The sequence below is a fragment of the Martes martes genome, assembly GCF_963455335.1.
Source record: "Martes martes genome assembly, chromosome: 11".
NCBI classification, from domain to species: Eukaryota; Metazoa; Chordata; class Mammalia; order Carnivora; family Mustelidae; genus Martes; species Martes martes.
Genome location: NC_137899.1, coordinates 33,525,375 through 33,543,309, shown reverse-complemented (window position 1 = coordinate 33,543,309; position 17,935 = coordinate 33,525,375). Strand labels below are relative to the sequence as shown.

Sequence of the window (17,935 nt, the reverse complement as noted above, 5' to 3'; positions counted from 1 at the left end):
AGAAGTGAATCTGAGGAGATATACAGGAAGATAAACCATGGAGGGGAGGGAGCTTCCAGCTATTGGAAAATTATCTAGCAGCAGAGCAGAAAATAAGAACTTCTAGAAGTCTGTTCTGGTGAAGGCCACCCACCTGAAAGGTGCTCAGGTGGCAAAGTGAGGTGGAATCCTAGTTGGGACAGCATGGTCTCAGGATCCCCAGGGTCACAGAAAGATTGGGGGTGCCTGAGTATGGCAGAGCTCACAGGCATCGGAGTCGGGGAGCCAGCTGCAATCAGCTGGCCCAGGAGGGGGCTTTCAGCTCGATGTTGCCGTAAACCATTAATCATGGCATGAAAAATGTTCCACATCACTCAGCATTAGGGAAATACAACTGTTCCACATCACTCGGCATCAGGGAAATACAAACCAAAACCACAATGAGATACCACTTCACACCAGTCAGAATGGCTAAAATTAACAAGTCAGGAAACAACAGATTTTGGTGAGGCTGTGGAGAAAGGGGAACCTTCTTACAGTTGGTGGGAATGCAAGTTCCGGCAGCTGCTCTAAAAAACAGATGATTAACAATGATTTTTCTTGAAAAAGTCAAAAGATTAATAAATGCTACAGCAGACAGGGGCACCTGGGTGGCTCAGATGGCTAAGCGTCTGCCTTAGGCTCAGTTCACGATCCCAGGGTCCAGGATGGAGCCCAGCATCGGGCTTCCTGCTCAGGGGGAGCCTGCTTCTCCCTCTACCTCTCCCTCTGCTCGTGGTTTCTCTCTCACTCACTCTCTAATAAATAAAATCTTTAAAAAATTTTTTAAAATAAAATGAAATAAAAATACTTTTGAAAAATCAGCATACATAAAATTCTTTTTAGCTTACTCTTACCTATAAAAAAGGCAATTCTGAATATTTATTTTTTAAACTCAAGCAAAAGCTTAACACCTCAAGACTCAAGAAAGTAGAATGAAAACCTGTAAATCTCTGGTGGGGTGATCAAACATCCTTCATGTATTACATCGAAGACAAAAACTCGGCCTCGACAAAGCACTGCAATGTGAGTTGGGGAATGTCCTTCACTCTCTGGAAAAAGAAACAGAAACACAAACTCGATCTCTCAAAGTTACATAAGAGTAAAACTGCATATTTACACCCAGTAGAAGAAAATAACCCTTGCTCCAATACTTCATCATATACTCATCAAATATATCATATGAACAATAAGGTGGACTTTCAATTATGATATAAGTATACACTTTTGAAAACTGTCCATGTGAAACATGAAAAACCCATGGAGTTTCAAGTATTTGTACACCCTGAGACTCGCATAAATCCCAAACTACTGCAGGGCTCTCTGGTTTATTCATGGACAGCAATGACAAGGGGAATAGGGTAGGCAAGGAATCCTGGAGAAGAGCTATTTGAATTAGTTTTTCTTTGGGTTTATTTCAATGTTGACCACTCATCATTTAATTGCAGTAATATCTAGCTATGGTTTCTAAATAAAATAGTTTTCAGTTGAGAAAGGGCACTGTTTGCCTGCGTGGCAAGAATGCTTTTGCCAAATCTAGTTTTACTTAAGGTTCTAATGACACCTGGTAAGCCACTGATAACTTATTCTATGATTTTCTGGGTATGCCTTAAATCCCCAAGAACTACTACTTTGCTGTAAACCTCAGACTATTCTGATTTAGCCTCATTTTTCAATTATTATTCCTTTTAACAAATGGCTTCCTATATGATCTCTGCTTCTTCCCTCTAAGAAAAAAAAAGAGAAGAAATATATTACCAACAGAAGGAAATTTACTGGCTGATACGTACAAGAACTGCGGTAAATGCTTTGCACACATTATCTCCCAAAATCCATCAACGATGAGAAACACCACCTCCTGACAGCACTTTTTTTCTCTAATATCCTATTTTCTCAAGTCCTAGGAGGTGAGGCATGTATTTTCCTTGTCTTTCATGACTATTTCCAAAACATTACTTCTCTCTTCTCCTTCAAAACCCTCCATATCTTTTTACATTTAATACTACCTTTTTTTTTTCTGTCATTTACTGACCAGGTCCTAACAGGTCTGGGGACCAGAAATCTGAAATGTGTCTTAGTAGACTAAAATGAAAGTGTCAGCATACCTGTGTTCCTTTTGGAGGCTCTAGAGGAGAACGAATTTCCTTCACCTTTCTAGTTTCCAGAGGCTACCCATACTCCTGGACTCAGGACTCGCCTCTTCCACCTCAAAGCCATCAAGGGAGGTTCATGACTTTGCATCAATTTGCTGCCATTAGTTTGATTCTCTCTATGCCTCTCTCTTCACTTATGAGAACTCCTGTGATTACTCTGTACCCACATGAATAATCCAGAATAATCTTCCCATGTTTAGGTCAACTGATTAACAGCCTTAATTTCATCTGCAACCTTTACTGCCCTTTACCATGCAACCTAAAACATTCAACAGATTCCACGGATTAGAAAGTGAACATCTCTGGCGGGTGGGGAGGCATCATTCCACCTGACAGATAGGCTACTAGATTTAGTGATGGAGAGACTGCTTTACATTTGTTGAGAAGAGGAGACCATTAGCTGAGAATAAGGAAGGAAAAAGGCATGAAATAGTCTCTCTGGAAGTGAGAGAATAACATGACAAAACAATATGGCAAGTTCATGCTGTGGATCCATTTGGGGTTTGAGAAAATCAAATGAGGTTTTCTCAGGCCAAGTAAATTGCTAGGGTAGGTGTCTTTAATATATAGAGGCAAGAGAAACAATGAAAATTAAACCATGATGAGGTGTGGGTACAGTGAGGAAGGAGCAAGTGGGCAAAGATTTGAATGTGTATGAAGGAGTTAATTCCAGTGAATAAGCACAGAAAGAAGTACAGATTGGGGGTGCAAGAGGGAGGACTGGAACTGTGAAGAACTATTCCATAACTCAATTGAAATCACAGCGTGGTCAAAGAAATAGCTAAGGTAGACTAGTAAAGGAAATGAGTTGTGAAGAGAAGGTGGAGATCAGAATGAAATGCTTATAATTTCTATGTTAGAGGACATGAGTTTTTTATAATAAGTTCTACGGCATGACCACAGGTGTGTGGTTGCCTGAGAAGGAGTGAAGGTTCAGATTACTGGATGAAAAAAGTGAAGGAAAGGAGATCATGGATTATCTACACCTAGAAGCTTAAGTCATCGAGAACGAGAATGTGGGGGGCGCCTGGGTGACTCAGTCGGATGGTTAAGCCTCTGCCTTCGGCTCAGGTCATAATTCCAGGGCCCTGGGATTGAGCCCTGCATCAGGCTCCCTACTCAGCAGGGAAGCCTGCTTCTCCCTCTCCCTCCGACTGCTGTTCCCCAGCTTGTGCTCTCTCCCTCTCTCTCTCTCTGTCAAATAAATTGATAAAAACTTAAAAAAAATTTAAAAAAAAGAAAGAAAGAAAAGAATGTGAATGAAGTAGTGATGAAAAGAAAGTGAGACTGGTGATAAAGCAATGGGGAATACTAAATTCTACCTCAGAAACTAATAATACCATATATGTTTAATTGAATTTAAATTAAAAAAATTTTATTAAGAATTAAAGGAAAAAAGGTCACTACGACAATGACAAGCTCTGGTGACGTAACCTAATAGCTTTCCTTTTTTCAAGAGCTCGAACTGTAAGGAAGGGAAAAAAAAAAAGGGACAAGGGCCACCAGAAATAAAAAGGACACCAACATCTCCTATATATCCTCTAGTACCACAGTATGACAAAAAAATATACTCACTTGAGATGGTTATAGGGAATGCAGGGATCTCAAATAACCAGGTTCAGTAATAGTACCTTTCAGAAGGAAACAGGAACTTCCAGAGAAAAGGTTGAGGATATAAAGGATTTTGCTGACCACGAGCTCCAGAAAGTATAGCAGAAGAGTCTGGGAAATGGAGGAAGGGTGGGTCACAGTAGTGGGAAACTTGGATCAAATTAGGCTACACACAAATCCCTGAATCTAGATAAGAGATGACCTGAGAGGTTTGAACTGCTCAGGCAAATGAGGTAAAACAGAATAAAAGGCAGAATTAGTCTTAATGGTCTCTTAAGGGGTAAATGAGGTAAAACAGAATAAAAGACTGAATTAGTCTTAATGGTCTCTTAAGGGGTAAGTAAAAATAAAAATAGTTCTCAACTACTGCCTCCTTAATGACATTATCCTCTTAGCCAGAGCCTTACATGCTGCCTTCGCATGCATAATCTCTTCAATTTTCTCTGTGTCAAAGACAGATTCCATGGCCCAGCATTTTAATTTCTTCCTTGTAAAATCCTTAAATCTTTCACTCTCTCGCTCTGTGCCTGCCTGATTGTTGCTGAAGAAAAAAACACACAGTCTAATCTAACTTTAAATTCTTAAACACACCATTTCAAATGGGCACTCAACACTGATCAGCTACCCTGCATTCCCCTAGCACATTTGCTTCTCCCACTTTCCAAAATGACTAGTATTTTTTTTTTTTTTTAGATTTTACCTATTTATTTATTTATTTTGAAAGAGAGAGCAAGCTGGGGGAGAGGCAGAGGCAGGGAGAGAGAGAATCTCAAGCAGACTCCATGCTGAGCACAGAGCCCAACGTGGGGCTCATCCCACGACCCTGAGATCATGACATGAGCCCAAAAACAAAAGTCAGATACTTACCCACTGAGCCAGCCAGGTACCCTCCCAAAATGACTAGTATTTTAAACCTTCTCCTTTCTCCTCAAGTCTTCTACTCCAGCTAATGACCTCAGTTCTCATTTCACCAAGGAAAACACAAAGATTACATAGACCTCCTCATCTTCCCACAAAAAAATTGACCCATCTATTTCCACCCAGATGCACTTTCTGCATTCCTTCTCATCCTTGTTCCTCTCAAAGACCAACCCTCCACTGTTTCTACTCTTGATCCTCTCAGTTCTTATCTTTTCAATGACTTTGGCTGCTTATCCTTTCCCCTGCCAGATTATTTTTCTCTCTCTCTCCTATGTCATTCCTATGTTAAATATTACTCATTTTTAAAAAATAAATGAAGTCCCTCCCACTGCACATCAAAGCTTCTTCTGTAAGCATTAGTTCCAAATGGTGTCACTACTTACTTGGTTTGTTTTCACCTCCTCCAACTGAGCTCCATCCCCAACTTCCACTAAGACTGCTCTTGTCAGGGCAGACTCAGTCCATATCATGTTGATAAATACAATGGTCACTTTTTTTTTTTTTTTTTAATCTCATTTGGCCTCTGGTGCATTTGATACAACATTTTCTTCTCCTGGCTTCCAGGCGACCACTGTCCTTCCTTTCTTCCCACCTTGGTCTCTTTTGCTATGTTCTCCTCTTTAGACTACCAAATACCCGATTTAATTGTGGTAAGATTTGGTACTGGTACTGATTCCCCTGATAATCTCCATCTCCAGGTGTCACAAAAGTAACTTTAGCTACTCTTATGCCTTTAAAAATGTATTTTATGCCTACTAATGGTGATTCCTGAATCCCTATGTATGTGCAGTACTGAAATCTCCTCTGAACTCCAAACTTTGTATCTAATTGCCTACTTGCATTTCCACTTCAGATGTCTAAAAGGCATCTTAAATTCAACATAGTCTAAGGGACCTCTTAATTTCCTCCCTAAGTATTTCCTCCCAAACTTTCCCACCTCAAGAACCAACACACCTATCTATCCCATTACTCAAGCCAAATATCTGTAAGTCATCTCTGATTCTCCTTTTTCTCTCACATATCACAACCAATCTATGAATAATTCTACCAAATCTAAATCCAAAATATATCCAGAATCTAGCAACTTTTTACCAGCTCCATGCTATCACCCTAGTTACGAGACATTTTTATGGCTCTCTTGGATTACTGAAACAATTTTCTAACTGATATCCCTGCTCCTACTCTGATCTGTTCCTAAAAATCTTACTCCTCAAATAGCAGGTAGAATCATCTTTTTAAAAAAATTATGATTTTTTTAATTTTTTATAAATATATAATGTATTACTAGCCCCAGGCATACAGGTCTGTGAATTGCCAGGTTTACACACTTCACAGCACTCACCATAGCACATTAAAAACAACAAAAAAAACACACCAGATTTTATTTATTTATTTGACAGAAAGAGATACAGTGAGATAGGGACACAAGCAGGGGGAGTGGGAGAGGGAGAAGCAGGCCCCCACTGAGCAGGGAGCCTGATATGGGGCTCAATCCCAGGACCCCAGGATCATGACCTGAACCAAAGGCAGATGCTTAACAAATGAGCCAGCCAGGCACCCCTAGAATCATCTTTTCAAAACATAAATCTGATCACATCACTTTCTTTCTCAAAACTCACTATCTATTCACATTCTAAAAAAAGCCAAAAACCTTAGCTGGCTTACAAAGTACTATATGATCTCATCTCTAGTCAACACTCCAATAGTCCCCTCTGCCTCCTGCCTACTCTGGTCCATCCATATTCCCCTTCAAACATGCCAAGTTTATTCATGCCCAGGGGATTCTCTCCTCAACACATAAAACAACAAACTGAACTTAAAAAAAGAAAAATAAAAAGCCAAAAAACTGCTGGATCATCATATCATTCAGATCCTCTGAGAGGTTTTCCCTGACTATCCAATCTAAAATAGCCACTAGGTTACTCATATTATCTCAATTCTCTATACAGTATCACTAACTCTGTTATTTTTTTTAGTTATTCCCTCAGCTTTGTCTACATCTCAGCTATCTACATATCTTCACATGGTCTTAAGTACAAGAATATACTAACCACACCAGCTTAAAGGACTGCATTAAGAGACACATTATTAAATTAATGAATCTGAATTTTATATACTGTAACTTAAAGGATTACCTTATCTAAGGACCTATGAAGTGAAAAAGATTAAACTGAAAACCAGGTCTATTGATATTAGATCCTAATTGATAGGTATATTTCTCTCTTTGTTACGGCTGTTCTCCATTTTCTCCTATTCATCTTTTCCATTCATATTTAGCCATTAAACTTTATGCCATAAATGACCAGGCCTTTCAGTTGCAACATCAAGATAAATATGAGTGGGCTTGAGGACATTAAATATCTCAAGCATCTAATAAGGTTTACAAAGATGAGTTGAGTTATACATGAAAGTAAACTCATACTCCCCACACTACAAACAAAACTGGCTATAGAAATTTTACTTTTAAATGAAATTTCAGTTAAGAAAAATATTACATTCCACAGTAACCATAATTACATTCCACAGTAACCATAAGCTATGTTATTTTTTTTTAAGATTTTATTTATTTGATAGATCACAAGTAGGCAGAGAGGCAGGCAGAGAGAGACAGAGAGAGGAGGAAGCAGGCTCCCCGCTGAGCAGAGAGCCCAATGAGGGGCTCAATCCCAGGACCCTGGGATTGCTACCTGAGCCGAAAGCAGAGGCTTTAACCCACTGAGCCACCCAGGCACCCTGCCATAAGCTATGTTATTAAATTTATAAAAAAGAAAAAGATCCTGAAATACAGAAAACAGCACTTGGAAAACAGCACTTACAAAATTATTTTCCATTTTAAGATATGCTACTACACCAAGGAGAATTTGCCATTAAGCTGACAATAAAAACAAAAACTTTGATGAGTCAATCTGAACTCATATGTCTTCGAGAAGACTGATATCAGGTTCTCACCTCATACGACTGGGGGTAGAAGGAAGGGCATACTCACAAAGAGAAATGGGGCATGATAAGCACAGACAAGCACACTTAAAAAGAGAATTCAAAGAAGAGGACAGAGTTAGATAGATCCAAATCCTATGCTCCAGACTTCCTAATACTGATTAATAATACTCTTTAGAATTTCAACTCTCAAATGACACAACGTAATCATCAGGTTTTGCACAGAACAATATAAGATGCAGTTCACAAAATCCATTCCCATAAATTATTTCTCACTAATTACAATGACTGAAAGGTTCAAAAAAAGCCTCTGATTAGTCAAAATCCAGTGAAGAAATATTCAAAAGAGTATGTTCCATACTGCCATAGTGTCATAGTAGAAACTGCAGCAAAATTACCCAAGTCCCAATGCTTTTACCAAAAAAATCACCCATGTTTTCTACTTACCAGTCTTAAAATAACTAATAACTGAATCTCTAGTAATTCCTGGAATCCTGCAGGTGGAAAACAGCATTCGGAATTGATTCATATCTAGAGGATCATTTTCAGATTTATCAACAGGCACTTTTTCTCTATTAAAACAAACAAACAAAAAAAGTATTTTGATCAACAAGTCATTCTAAAACCTATAAACCAAGTAGTCACAACTGTAGGATCCTCAAAATAAATATATTAAGCTTCTCAACATTTTGCCATGTCAAACTCTGAGTTAATCTCTTACTAAATTCACATAACTGTCCTTACTTTCTTAATAGCTGCCAGTAGTTCAAGTTATGCCAAAGATTTATACTTCCTCTTTCCAACTGAGTGCCTTCCTTTGGAGGCCAGTAGTGTTCAATATAAGGTGCAGGACCAGCAAAATTGACACTCAGTTGCGATGGTAAACGAACATCCAGATAGGCACAATTCAGCCACCACTCTTCCAGCTAAAAGAAATTAAGAACATCAACCTAATGCTGAGAAATACTTGAATGTGTAACTGCAAGGGGGAAAAAAAAGCTGTATTTGTTCTTTTCTCTTTACTCTTTAACACTTAAAAACATGTTTTCTTACCCATGCCCATTGTACACTGATAACAGATTATATGTAAATTTTACCTTGGTAAGTTTGTTTTGAAAACAAAACAAAAAAAATTAAGAAATAAAGACATTTTCTTGTTTTAAATCATCGTAGATATTGAAAAATGCTACTGTGATCACTTCCTTTTTTGGAACTATCAGATCTTAAATACTATTCTGTTTAACTACACTATCAAAAACATGCAACAAGAAAACTATGAAAAGGCACCTTTTCAGAAAGTTCTTATTGGAGTCACAAATACCAAACTAAGTACTTAGGTGTGTTTTCTCAGAGCACCTTGGATAAATAAATATAAAACAAATCCTCATTTAATTTTAACAACTATCAAGGCATTTGCGATTACCCTTTTCCAAGCAAAAACTGAAATACTAAATCAGAAATCTAAAACCTTTTCAGTATACTTAAAACTAATTTAGATTTTTCACAGACAGAGCTTTGTGTGTCCGTCTTTTACAATATGCAACTGAATTTCATGCTTAGGTAAACAGATCCCATCAAACTACGTGGAGTTATTTTTTAAGGAACTGATGTTATAAACTATAATCAATCATTTAGGAAAAGAAATAAGCAAAAGGATACAGACTTCTTTATCTTTACCCTGTTTAATTATAAAATCACTCAAGTCTCAAGACTGAGAATAAAGGAATCTGGAAGTATAAAATTTCATTATTCCATCACAGGTATCAATGACTAATGAAAATATCAGCTTCCTTTTTATTTCTAAAACTTAAAGATAGCTACAATCATTATTTCTAGAGTAAGGCAATGTTTTTTAATTACAAAAACTTATTCTCTGGTTCATACTACAGAAGTAATTAAGCTGAAGAAATCAAAGACTCCCTGTAGAAAATTAGTGCCTCAGTAATTATTATATTAACATCTCCCCTTCAATCTATTTAACTAAAATACATAATACTCATAATCATTCTCCACTCCAACTTTGTAATGGCTCTTTCTCTCCCATATGATGTTTAAATATTTGTATACCACCTATGTGGTATCTATTTTTAGTGTCTGGAGTTTTTTCAGACTAGGATTACCTGAACAAAGTCTTTCTCACAAGCAAGGGCTACAGAACACCTCCATCAGAATCACATGGGACAGCTGTCAAAATAAGGTTTCTGGGCCCCCATCCAGAACCCCTGGTCCCAAGCAATCTGTATTTTGACAGGTTCCCCATATAAAAGAGGAGCTCACACACAACACTCAAAACTCCCTAGAGTTAAACAATTCATTAATTCTTTTGGATGACTATAACAATGACTGAAAGGACATTTACGCTAACAATTTAAAAATGAAAACTATTTACATTTTTATTTTTCATTCTTTAGGCATCATCAATTTTCTAATTCTAAGTACAATAACATAAATACCCAATTTCTTTTTCCTTTTGCCCTTTCAAGTAATTTCTGGTGCAGTTTTCTTCCAATACCATCTTGAAATTTTTGGACAATTTCTTTAGTTTTTTTATATTCTTCTTTATTTGCAAACGGCTTTACTATAAGGAAAAAATATGCATTAAAATATTTCGACATCAAGTAAAACAAACTCACCTCCACTAATACATAAATGAGACTCAATTATGTAAGATACGCATTAATTATCACAGTGGTCCAATAAACTATAAGAGAATTTACAACATGAAAATAACTGAAAAGCAACAATGCAAAATGCTATAAAAAAATTAAACAGGGGATACTATGTAATCTGATAACCATTTTCTGAAAAATTACTTCAAAATCATTCTGGATGATGACAGTTAAAATGATGAAGACAGGACTGTCCTCTAGTTATTGGTCCAACAGAGAAGTAAATCCTGTATAGCAATAAGTAAAAGAAATTAAAGCTTCTTTCCACTGACGTTCAAGCAGAGACTTGAACATCATGTATGTAAATGCAATACGTATGTAAATTTAAGTATAAAGCCTGCCCATAGCCAATAATGGTTTCCTTCCCCAAAAGTGGGGAAGGGGATGGGAGGGGTCCTAGTCCATGAAAATGAAAACCAACTGTTCTGAAAATTAAGCTACAGACAAGTCAATTAGTAATCAAAGGACATTAATATCTTCCTTCTGTTTTATTTTGTCTCTTCAAAGTACTATCTTAAAGTCAATTTAAATAGCTCTATTTAGAGAAAAGTACAAGCAAAATGAGTAATAAAAATATAACAAACAAACAGTAAATTTTTTAAAAAAGAAACTAGAATTCCCAGATAAAGTAAATGAGGAAAAAGAGGGAAAAAAGGAAGAAATTGTAAAAATATCAGAGGACTTTCAGTTAAACAAAGTGAACTAAATGCATACATTTATCTCTAATTCTTCTAGAAACTCACTAAAATGACAGTAATTAAAAAGGTATAAATCTATAAGGACAAAGAATGTGAAAGGAGAGGGCAGCAGACCAGTTAAGCTAAGATTTCACGCATTAGAAAAGAGGTGAGAAAATGGTAACTGAATTTGTAGAATGGAGAAAGTATCTAAAGCCTGGAGAGTAGAAGGTAGGAAGAGACAAGGCAGAGTTAAGTGCAAACCAGGAAACAAGCAAATGGCTGCAGTAGAATCCCAGAAATGTTAAAAAACTCAAGGCAAATGGACTTCCAAAGTGGGCAAACAGAGACTGAAAACTACCATCTCATTCACACCCACGCCTGTAGATCTTTCTCCATTCTAGAAAGCCAGGCAACTGCCTACCAACACCAGAAGAAATCTAGAAGTCTAGAGAAATTGAACCAGACAAACAGTATAAATAGATCCTAACCCATACTGGAAAAAAGAGAGATTATGATAAAAAAAAATAAGCCCTCCAGCCTCCTTCCCCTAGTTAGCCCACAAAAGACTAGACATTAGGTTCATGCCTTCTAAACAAAAGAGCATTCTTCTCTGGGGAAACGGATCAGTCCAAGAGAAGTATGACATATCTGGGCATGCTCCGGTGGAACTTCTAGATCTCTGCAAGAAGGTTCACTAGAAGACCCACCGGTGGTCACCAAGCCCCTACCCATGCACACAGAGCTCTCAATCAGCTTTTTAGGGCCTAACTCTTAAAAATGAATGACCAGTGATTGTCAGGTATTTGAAGAAAGCCTCTCATATGAGAATCAAAGAGCAGAACGAGCAAAAACAGGATTGGTGACACCCAACAGTAAACAAACCAGAAAGGGAAAGCCACTAAATAACAAAGGAAATAATTTTCTAATTAAAAGTTTAGTCCAGGGCGCCTGGGTGGCTCAGTGGGTTAAAGCCTCTGCCTTCGGCTCAGCAGGGAGCCTGCTTCCCCCTCTCTCTCTGCCTGCCTCTCTGCCTACTTGTGAGCTCTGCTGTCAAATAAATAAACAAAATCATAAAAAAAAAAAAAAGTTTAGTCCAGAGCTCCCCAGATCCAATTAATGGGAGTTCCAGAAAGAGAGGGCAAAGAAAGGAGGAGAAAACTATCCAAGAAAGGTATTTTGAAAATTTCTTAGAATTGAATAACATGTTTTAAACTTAGAGGAATCTACTGTATATTCAGAGAAATAAATGAAAAAATCTATACACTAAGGGACATCAAGAAATTCAGAATGGTAGGGATAAAGAAAAAAGTTTCCAAATACAGCCAGAGTGTAAAAAAAACAAGTCACGTATAAAGGACCAAACAGAATGGCATCTCAGGAGGAACTTCTCAGGAGAAACAAACAGTACCTTCAAAACTCTTAAGAAAAATCATTTCCAACCCAGAATATTTTATTCTCAGCCAGAAAATCAAGTACGAGGGTAGAATAAAACTTTAGGTCTTACATTCTTTCCTTCCCAGAAACTCTCTGTCTCAAGTAGATACTGAAGATGTACTTCACAAAAATAAGTAAGAAGAGGAAGAAAAAGACAGCCAGGAACCAGGGAATCCAACACAGGAGAGAGAGGTAAAAAGACCTTCCAGAGATGGGGGAAGGAAAGCTCCAAGCTAACAGTTGTCCAGCCCACTCAAGAAAGGTGAACACTAATTGAAACAAGAAGGCAGAGGGCCCCAGGAGGGATGTCTCCAAGAAATGAAACCGAGAGAATAGCTCATGTATATAATGTACAGGTACATATCTATATACTTGTACATATCATATGTGTGTATATATATATGTCATATATACATGTTACATATATATATAAAGTATATAATGTAGTCAGGGATTTTCAGTGTAATGAAGTATTTGAGAGTGAATTACTTACGGATACAAAGCAAAGTAAGCAAAGGAAAAATAAGCAAAACAAAACAAAGAGTGCCATAAAAAGGCATTCGAAGTAAAATGAATAGTTTTCTTATGAATAGCTGCCTAATAAGAAACCCTAGATGCTCAGGTAAATTAACTAAGGTACATACAGATTTAAATCAGCTGAAACCTGGAATTAAATCAGGTAAATACTAATTTAATCCCAAATGGTGATTTTGTACAACTATATTGAAAGAATGAAAAGGAAAATGTGGATATGTTGGATTGCCTATATATTGGGTGTGCAGAGGGGGAAGGTTAAAGGTGTGAAAGAGCTAAATCCATATCTTCTTAGGAACAAATTTATAATATCCACAACTAAAAAAAACCTAACTACTATTTGTTTAATAGTAAGTTTATCTTAAGTTTAAAGTAAGTTTAAAGTTTACTTTAAATCCGGAGATAAACAATACAAAACAAAAAAAAAAAGATAAAATATTTGACTGAGAGAGTGGGATTTGGGTGGGAAGTAGAGCGTAAGGCAGAGGCCTACTACTTTTTATTATAAACCTAATAGTAGTATCTGGCTTTTTAAACTAAGGAAAATTTAACTTGAGAGATACAGAAAAGTTCTGGACATTTTTAAATGCCTTTTTTGTTGTTGTTTGTTTTTTTAAGAGAGAGTGAACGAGAGTGGGTGGAGGTGGAGGGGCAGAGGGAGGGAGAGGGGGACAGAGAGAGAATCTTAAGCCAGCTCCATGCCCAGCTCAGAGCCCAACAGAGGGCTCAATGTCAGGATCCTGAGATCCTGACCTCAGCCAAAATCAAGAGTTGGACACTCAACCGACTGAGCCACCCAGGCACTCCAAGTTCTGGACATTTTAAGGATACTTTAATTATCATGAGCCTAAAGGAAAAAAACAATAAGAACTTCATCAACTTCTAATACTTTCAGTTTTCTAAGTAGCTAATAATATTAATATTTACTAGAAGATCACAAACATACCTGCTTCAAGGTATTTTTTTAATGATTCTTCAAGGGAAGGAACAGGCAGAGATGGAAGAGAATCCTGGTACTGAAAAGTTCGTTCTTCAGTTGATTTAGCCAACTGATTTTCCATGATGCAATCAAAACAAGAAAACTAAAGGAAAAAAAAGCCCTGATAGTTTAAATCTCATAAATACTCTTATATATGCTAGTTATAGTTCACTAAATCATTATTTAGGGATCACAGTATATCCAGAATTTGGTCCTAGTCCTTAAGGAATTCATAAACTTGTCAGAGAAAATCAAGTGGAAAAAAAATAGTACAGACTCCAATTGCTAGAATTCAAGGACATCAGTAGAACTAGTATAATTTTGATTTATTGAGCAACTATTTGCCAAGTAGTACAACAGGTGTGACAGAAGATAAATATATAATCTTCCTAGTATCTCTGCCTTTTGGCATTCCCCTCCATTTTATGTATGAAGAAACCAAAACCCACATCTCTTTCATTAAAATCTTTGCCCTACATTAAAGCTAACTGAGATTGTGAGCAAACTCCCTGTAGGTCTAAATGGGCAGGTAGAATTCAGATGTGTAGCAAAGCATGATGAGTGGAAAGAAAGAAGTCTCTAGAATAAAGTATGAAGAGCAGTATAAGACTCAACCAGCTGTAGAATATCACAGAATACATAAATCATGACAAGTTCCTGTAGCCTACTTACACAGATGGTTTGAGGTCTACACAAACAGCTTCAAGTATCCCAAAGCAATCTTAAGTATTTATCACAAATTTATTAATTTTCCTCAAAGAACTCAAACTAACCCAAAATGTGAATGTATACAAATGTTAAACGGAAAATGAGATTTCTCAAAGAAGCCTTTAAAAATAAGTTAGGGGCGCCTGGGTGGCTCAGTGGGTTAAAGCCTCTGCCTTCAGCTCGGGTCATGATCTCAGATCCTGGGGTTGGGCTCTCTGCTCAGCAGGGAGCCTGCTTTCTCCTCTCTCTCTGCCTGCCTCTCTGCCTACTTGTGATCTCTGTCAAATAAATAAATAAAATCTTTTAAAAATAAATAAATAAATAAAAATTAAAAAATAAAAAATAAGTTATACAACAGCAATTGAGAAATCAAGGATCTTTGACAGGAATTACCTGCCTTTCAAATGCCACTTTTTACATTTAGACCAAATGGAAATATAGGTAGATACCAACTCCACTGCTCTCTAGCCATGAGCCCCAGGGCAACTAACTTTAACTGAATTTCCTTATCTGTAAAGAGGATAATCATAATCGGAAAGAGATGTTATTAGGATTATTTTTAAATGCCTACAAAAAAATTATAAAAATAACGTAATCTAGTTGAGACAACCAAACTATGCTAGGCAAAATTTCTAGGAATGGCTCCCACGATCCCACCCTTATACTCCCCAGAACCTGTGAATATAAGGAGATCATCACTTCCATGCTTGTGATCATGTAGTCTTACATAGCACAGTTAACCTAAATAGATTATCCAGGTGGGCCTAATCACTGGAGCCCTCAGGAGCAGAATGCTTTCTCCAGCAGCTGGCTGTAGATGAGCGAGGGAGATTAAAAGCATGAAAAGGACTGAAGGTACTCTCTGCCTATCAAGATTCAGGTGGCCTTACGGAACGGAGAAAGCCCCCAGCTGGAACCCAGTGAGGAAATGGGAACCTCAGCCGTAAAACTGCTTGAAAATGAATCCTGCCAACAACCTTAATTAGCCTAGAGCTGGCTTCTTTCCCAGAGTCTCCAGTAAAGGGCCAAGAACTACAGAAAACTTTATTTCAGCTTTGTGATATCCTAAGCGGAATATCCAGCTAAACCTACCTAGACCTCCAATCTATAGAAACTGTGAGATAACCAATTTGTGATATCTATTTTGAACTGTTAAGTTTGTGATAAATTGTTGTCAGCAGTAAGAATCTAATACACATATACAGAAAAGATACCCTATTCCTTGTGTACCTCCCTGCTACTTAATAGACCCTAAAAAACTCATACCAAGACTACCAATCCCATACTAGTCTTAACTCACCAAAAGGTACACTGAAAATATAAATTACCAAATTTGTTCAGGAAGGATTATTCTGAATTCTCTACCACGAAGATTAAATAATTCCAAAAGAACCTACAAACGCCTTAAGAAAATGATGTCACTGGAATTAATTTACAGTAGGCTTCCTAGGGCAATAAAATGTAAACAATGTAAATAAAATGGTAAACAGAATCAGGAAGGTAAGTAAACAAACAAACGAACATAGTGTCACATACCGGTACACTAAGATGAATTGCTTAGGACTGCCAGGAGCCTGCTGCACCGATCCTGTTTCGAGAATATAGGGGTTTGAACTAGGCTGGTGACTGTGGGAAGGAAAAAACATTTTTATATTAGGGGGATATTTTTAGCAAAAACTGGTGAAAGAACGTGGAAGGCAAAAATTCTGGAAGCTGGGAAGCCCCAAGACTGTAACTTTGGGAATCAGAGCAAACACGCAAAATGTTAATCTGCTAAACGCTGGCTCACAAGGACTACAGGATTCACCAGGTTTCCGACAATCACACTCTCTCTCATTACACAAAGTGCCTCCCGGTGCCGGGTCTCAGGGGAAGGAGTTCAAAGCTCGACTGGAGAAAACAGGGGGCGCAGAGTGCGACAAGAGCTCAGCCTCCTCCCATCACACCAAGAGCAGCTCTGCACGCTCACGAGGCCAAGTGAGAGAAATGTGAGTAAGCAGCACTGTGGACAGCCCGGCGGCCCAACCTCAGGGCTAAGTTTCCGACCCCCACAAGCAAGATAGATGGATGCCTGCCAATACGACGCTCCCGCTGAGTCCTGGCACTTACGCCGTTCTACTTTTATTCAGCTCTCTTCGAGGCAACCTAACTTTCTCTCACGATCCCCAGGGGCTGAGGAAGGGAGACAGAGCTGTCCCGTTGGGCCTGCAGATCTCACCGCTTGCGCTTCGCCTACTCCGCCGCAGCCCACAGCCGCCACTGCCCGCTCCTCCGCCGCCGCTGAAGAGAGGGAATTGGACGGAAAGCCGCGAGGGTCCCGCTCCGCGGTCACCGGGGAACGAGGATTGGATGGAAAGCCGCGAGGGTCCCGCCCCGCGGTCACCGGGGAACGAGGATTGGATGGAAAGCCGCGAGAGTCCCGCCCCGTACTGGAAGCCGGGGGCGAGCCGGGCCTGCGCTCGGGTAGGACCCAGCCCCGCTTCCCGCGGGCGTCTTCCTCATGGATGTCTGTTCTAGGCTGCGCGCCGGGGAAAGTCTTCCCCGACGCGGGAGGAACGGCCCAAGCCCTGCGGCACAGCAGTTAACCACTTGGTGCAGGTGGAGCACAACGTCGGGTCAGGAGGCTCGGGTCCTGTAGTGCTCCATCCACGCAGGTACCCTTAATCCTCTGGGACCGATTCAGGAACTGGTGGCTTAGACTCGTTTTCACCCACTTTGTGCAAGACTCAGCGCCCTGTTGCCCTTCCTCTTCTAGCCCTAGCTCCGGCTTACCAGTGAGACTCTTGTTGAAACCCGCAAGCAAGAAGTTATACCAATGCCTCTGAAAGGAATCCTGTTCTCTGGCAAGAGAGCAGTGACCGCAAAGATCTCTACGTTCTTTCCCTTTATCCAACTGAGAATGAAGTTAGCCCAACGTAGATAATGGCCGGAACACTCCGCAGCATCCCTACCTTCCCTGCCCTTCTGCCCTTCTTCCTGGTCCCAAGGTCCGTGAAGCCCCAAGGGATGCTCACGGTGCAAGCTTGGGCCTGATCTGATGTCTTTTCCTATTGTGCCCCCCAAATGGGAGTTTTTTTTTTTTTTTTTTTTTTTTTTTTTTTAGATTTTATTTATTTATTTGACAGACAGAGATCACAAGTCGGCAGAGAGGCAGGCAGAGAGAGAGGAGGAAGCAGGCTCCCTGCTCAGCAGAGAGCCCGATGCGGGGCTCGATCCCAGAACCCTGGGATCATGACCTGAGCCGAAGGCAGAGGCCCCAACCCACTGAGCCACCCAGGCGCCCCCCAAATG

At 39.0% G+C, this 17,935-nt stretch overlaps 1 protein-coding gene across 4 annotated transcripts in view; it reads right to left on the bottom strand.

Moving 5' to 3' along the window:
- The window catches only part of CROT (carnitine O-octanoyltransferase), a 53,888-nt gene extending 36,717 nt beyond the window's left edge, over positions 1-17,171 (bottom strand). For 2 of the 4 annotated variants that reach the window (XM_080818973.1, XM_080818975.1), the window contains exons 1-7: positions 16,863-17,171; positions 16,181-16,270; positions 13,904-14,039; positions 10,094-10,218; positions 8,385-8,566; positions 8,088-8,212; positions 962-1,070 (exon numbers count right to left, since the gene is read on the bottom strand). In XM_080818973.1, coding sequence (XP_080675099.1) covers positions 962-1,070; positions 8,088-8,212; positions 8,385-8,566; positions 10,094-10,218; positions 13,904-14,018 — 656 coding nt within the window. In that variant the 5' untranslated portion in view covers positions 14,019-14,039; positions 16,181-16,270; positions 16,863-17,171. Of the gene's footprint in view, positions 1-961; positions 1,071-8,087; positions 8,213-8,384; positions 8,567-10,093; positions 10,219-13,903; positions 14,040-16,180; positions 16,271-16,753 lie in introns of all 4 variants that reach the window. The other 2 variants (XM_080818972.1, XM_080818974.1) reach the window with 1 other exon arrangement.
- Positions 17,172-17,935: the final 764 nt, after the last annotated feature.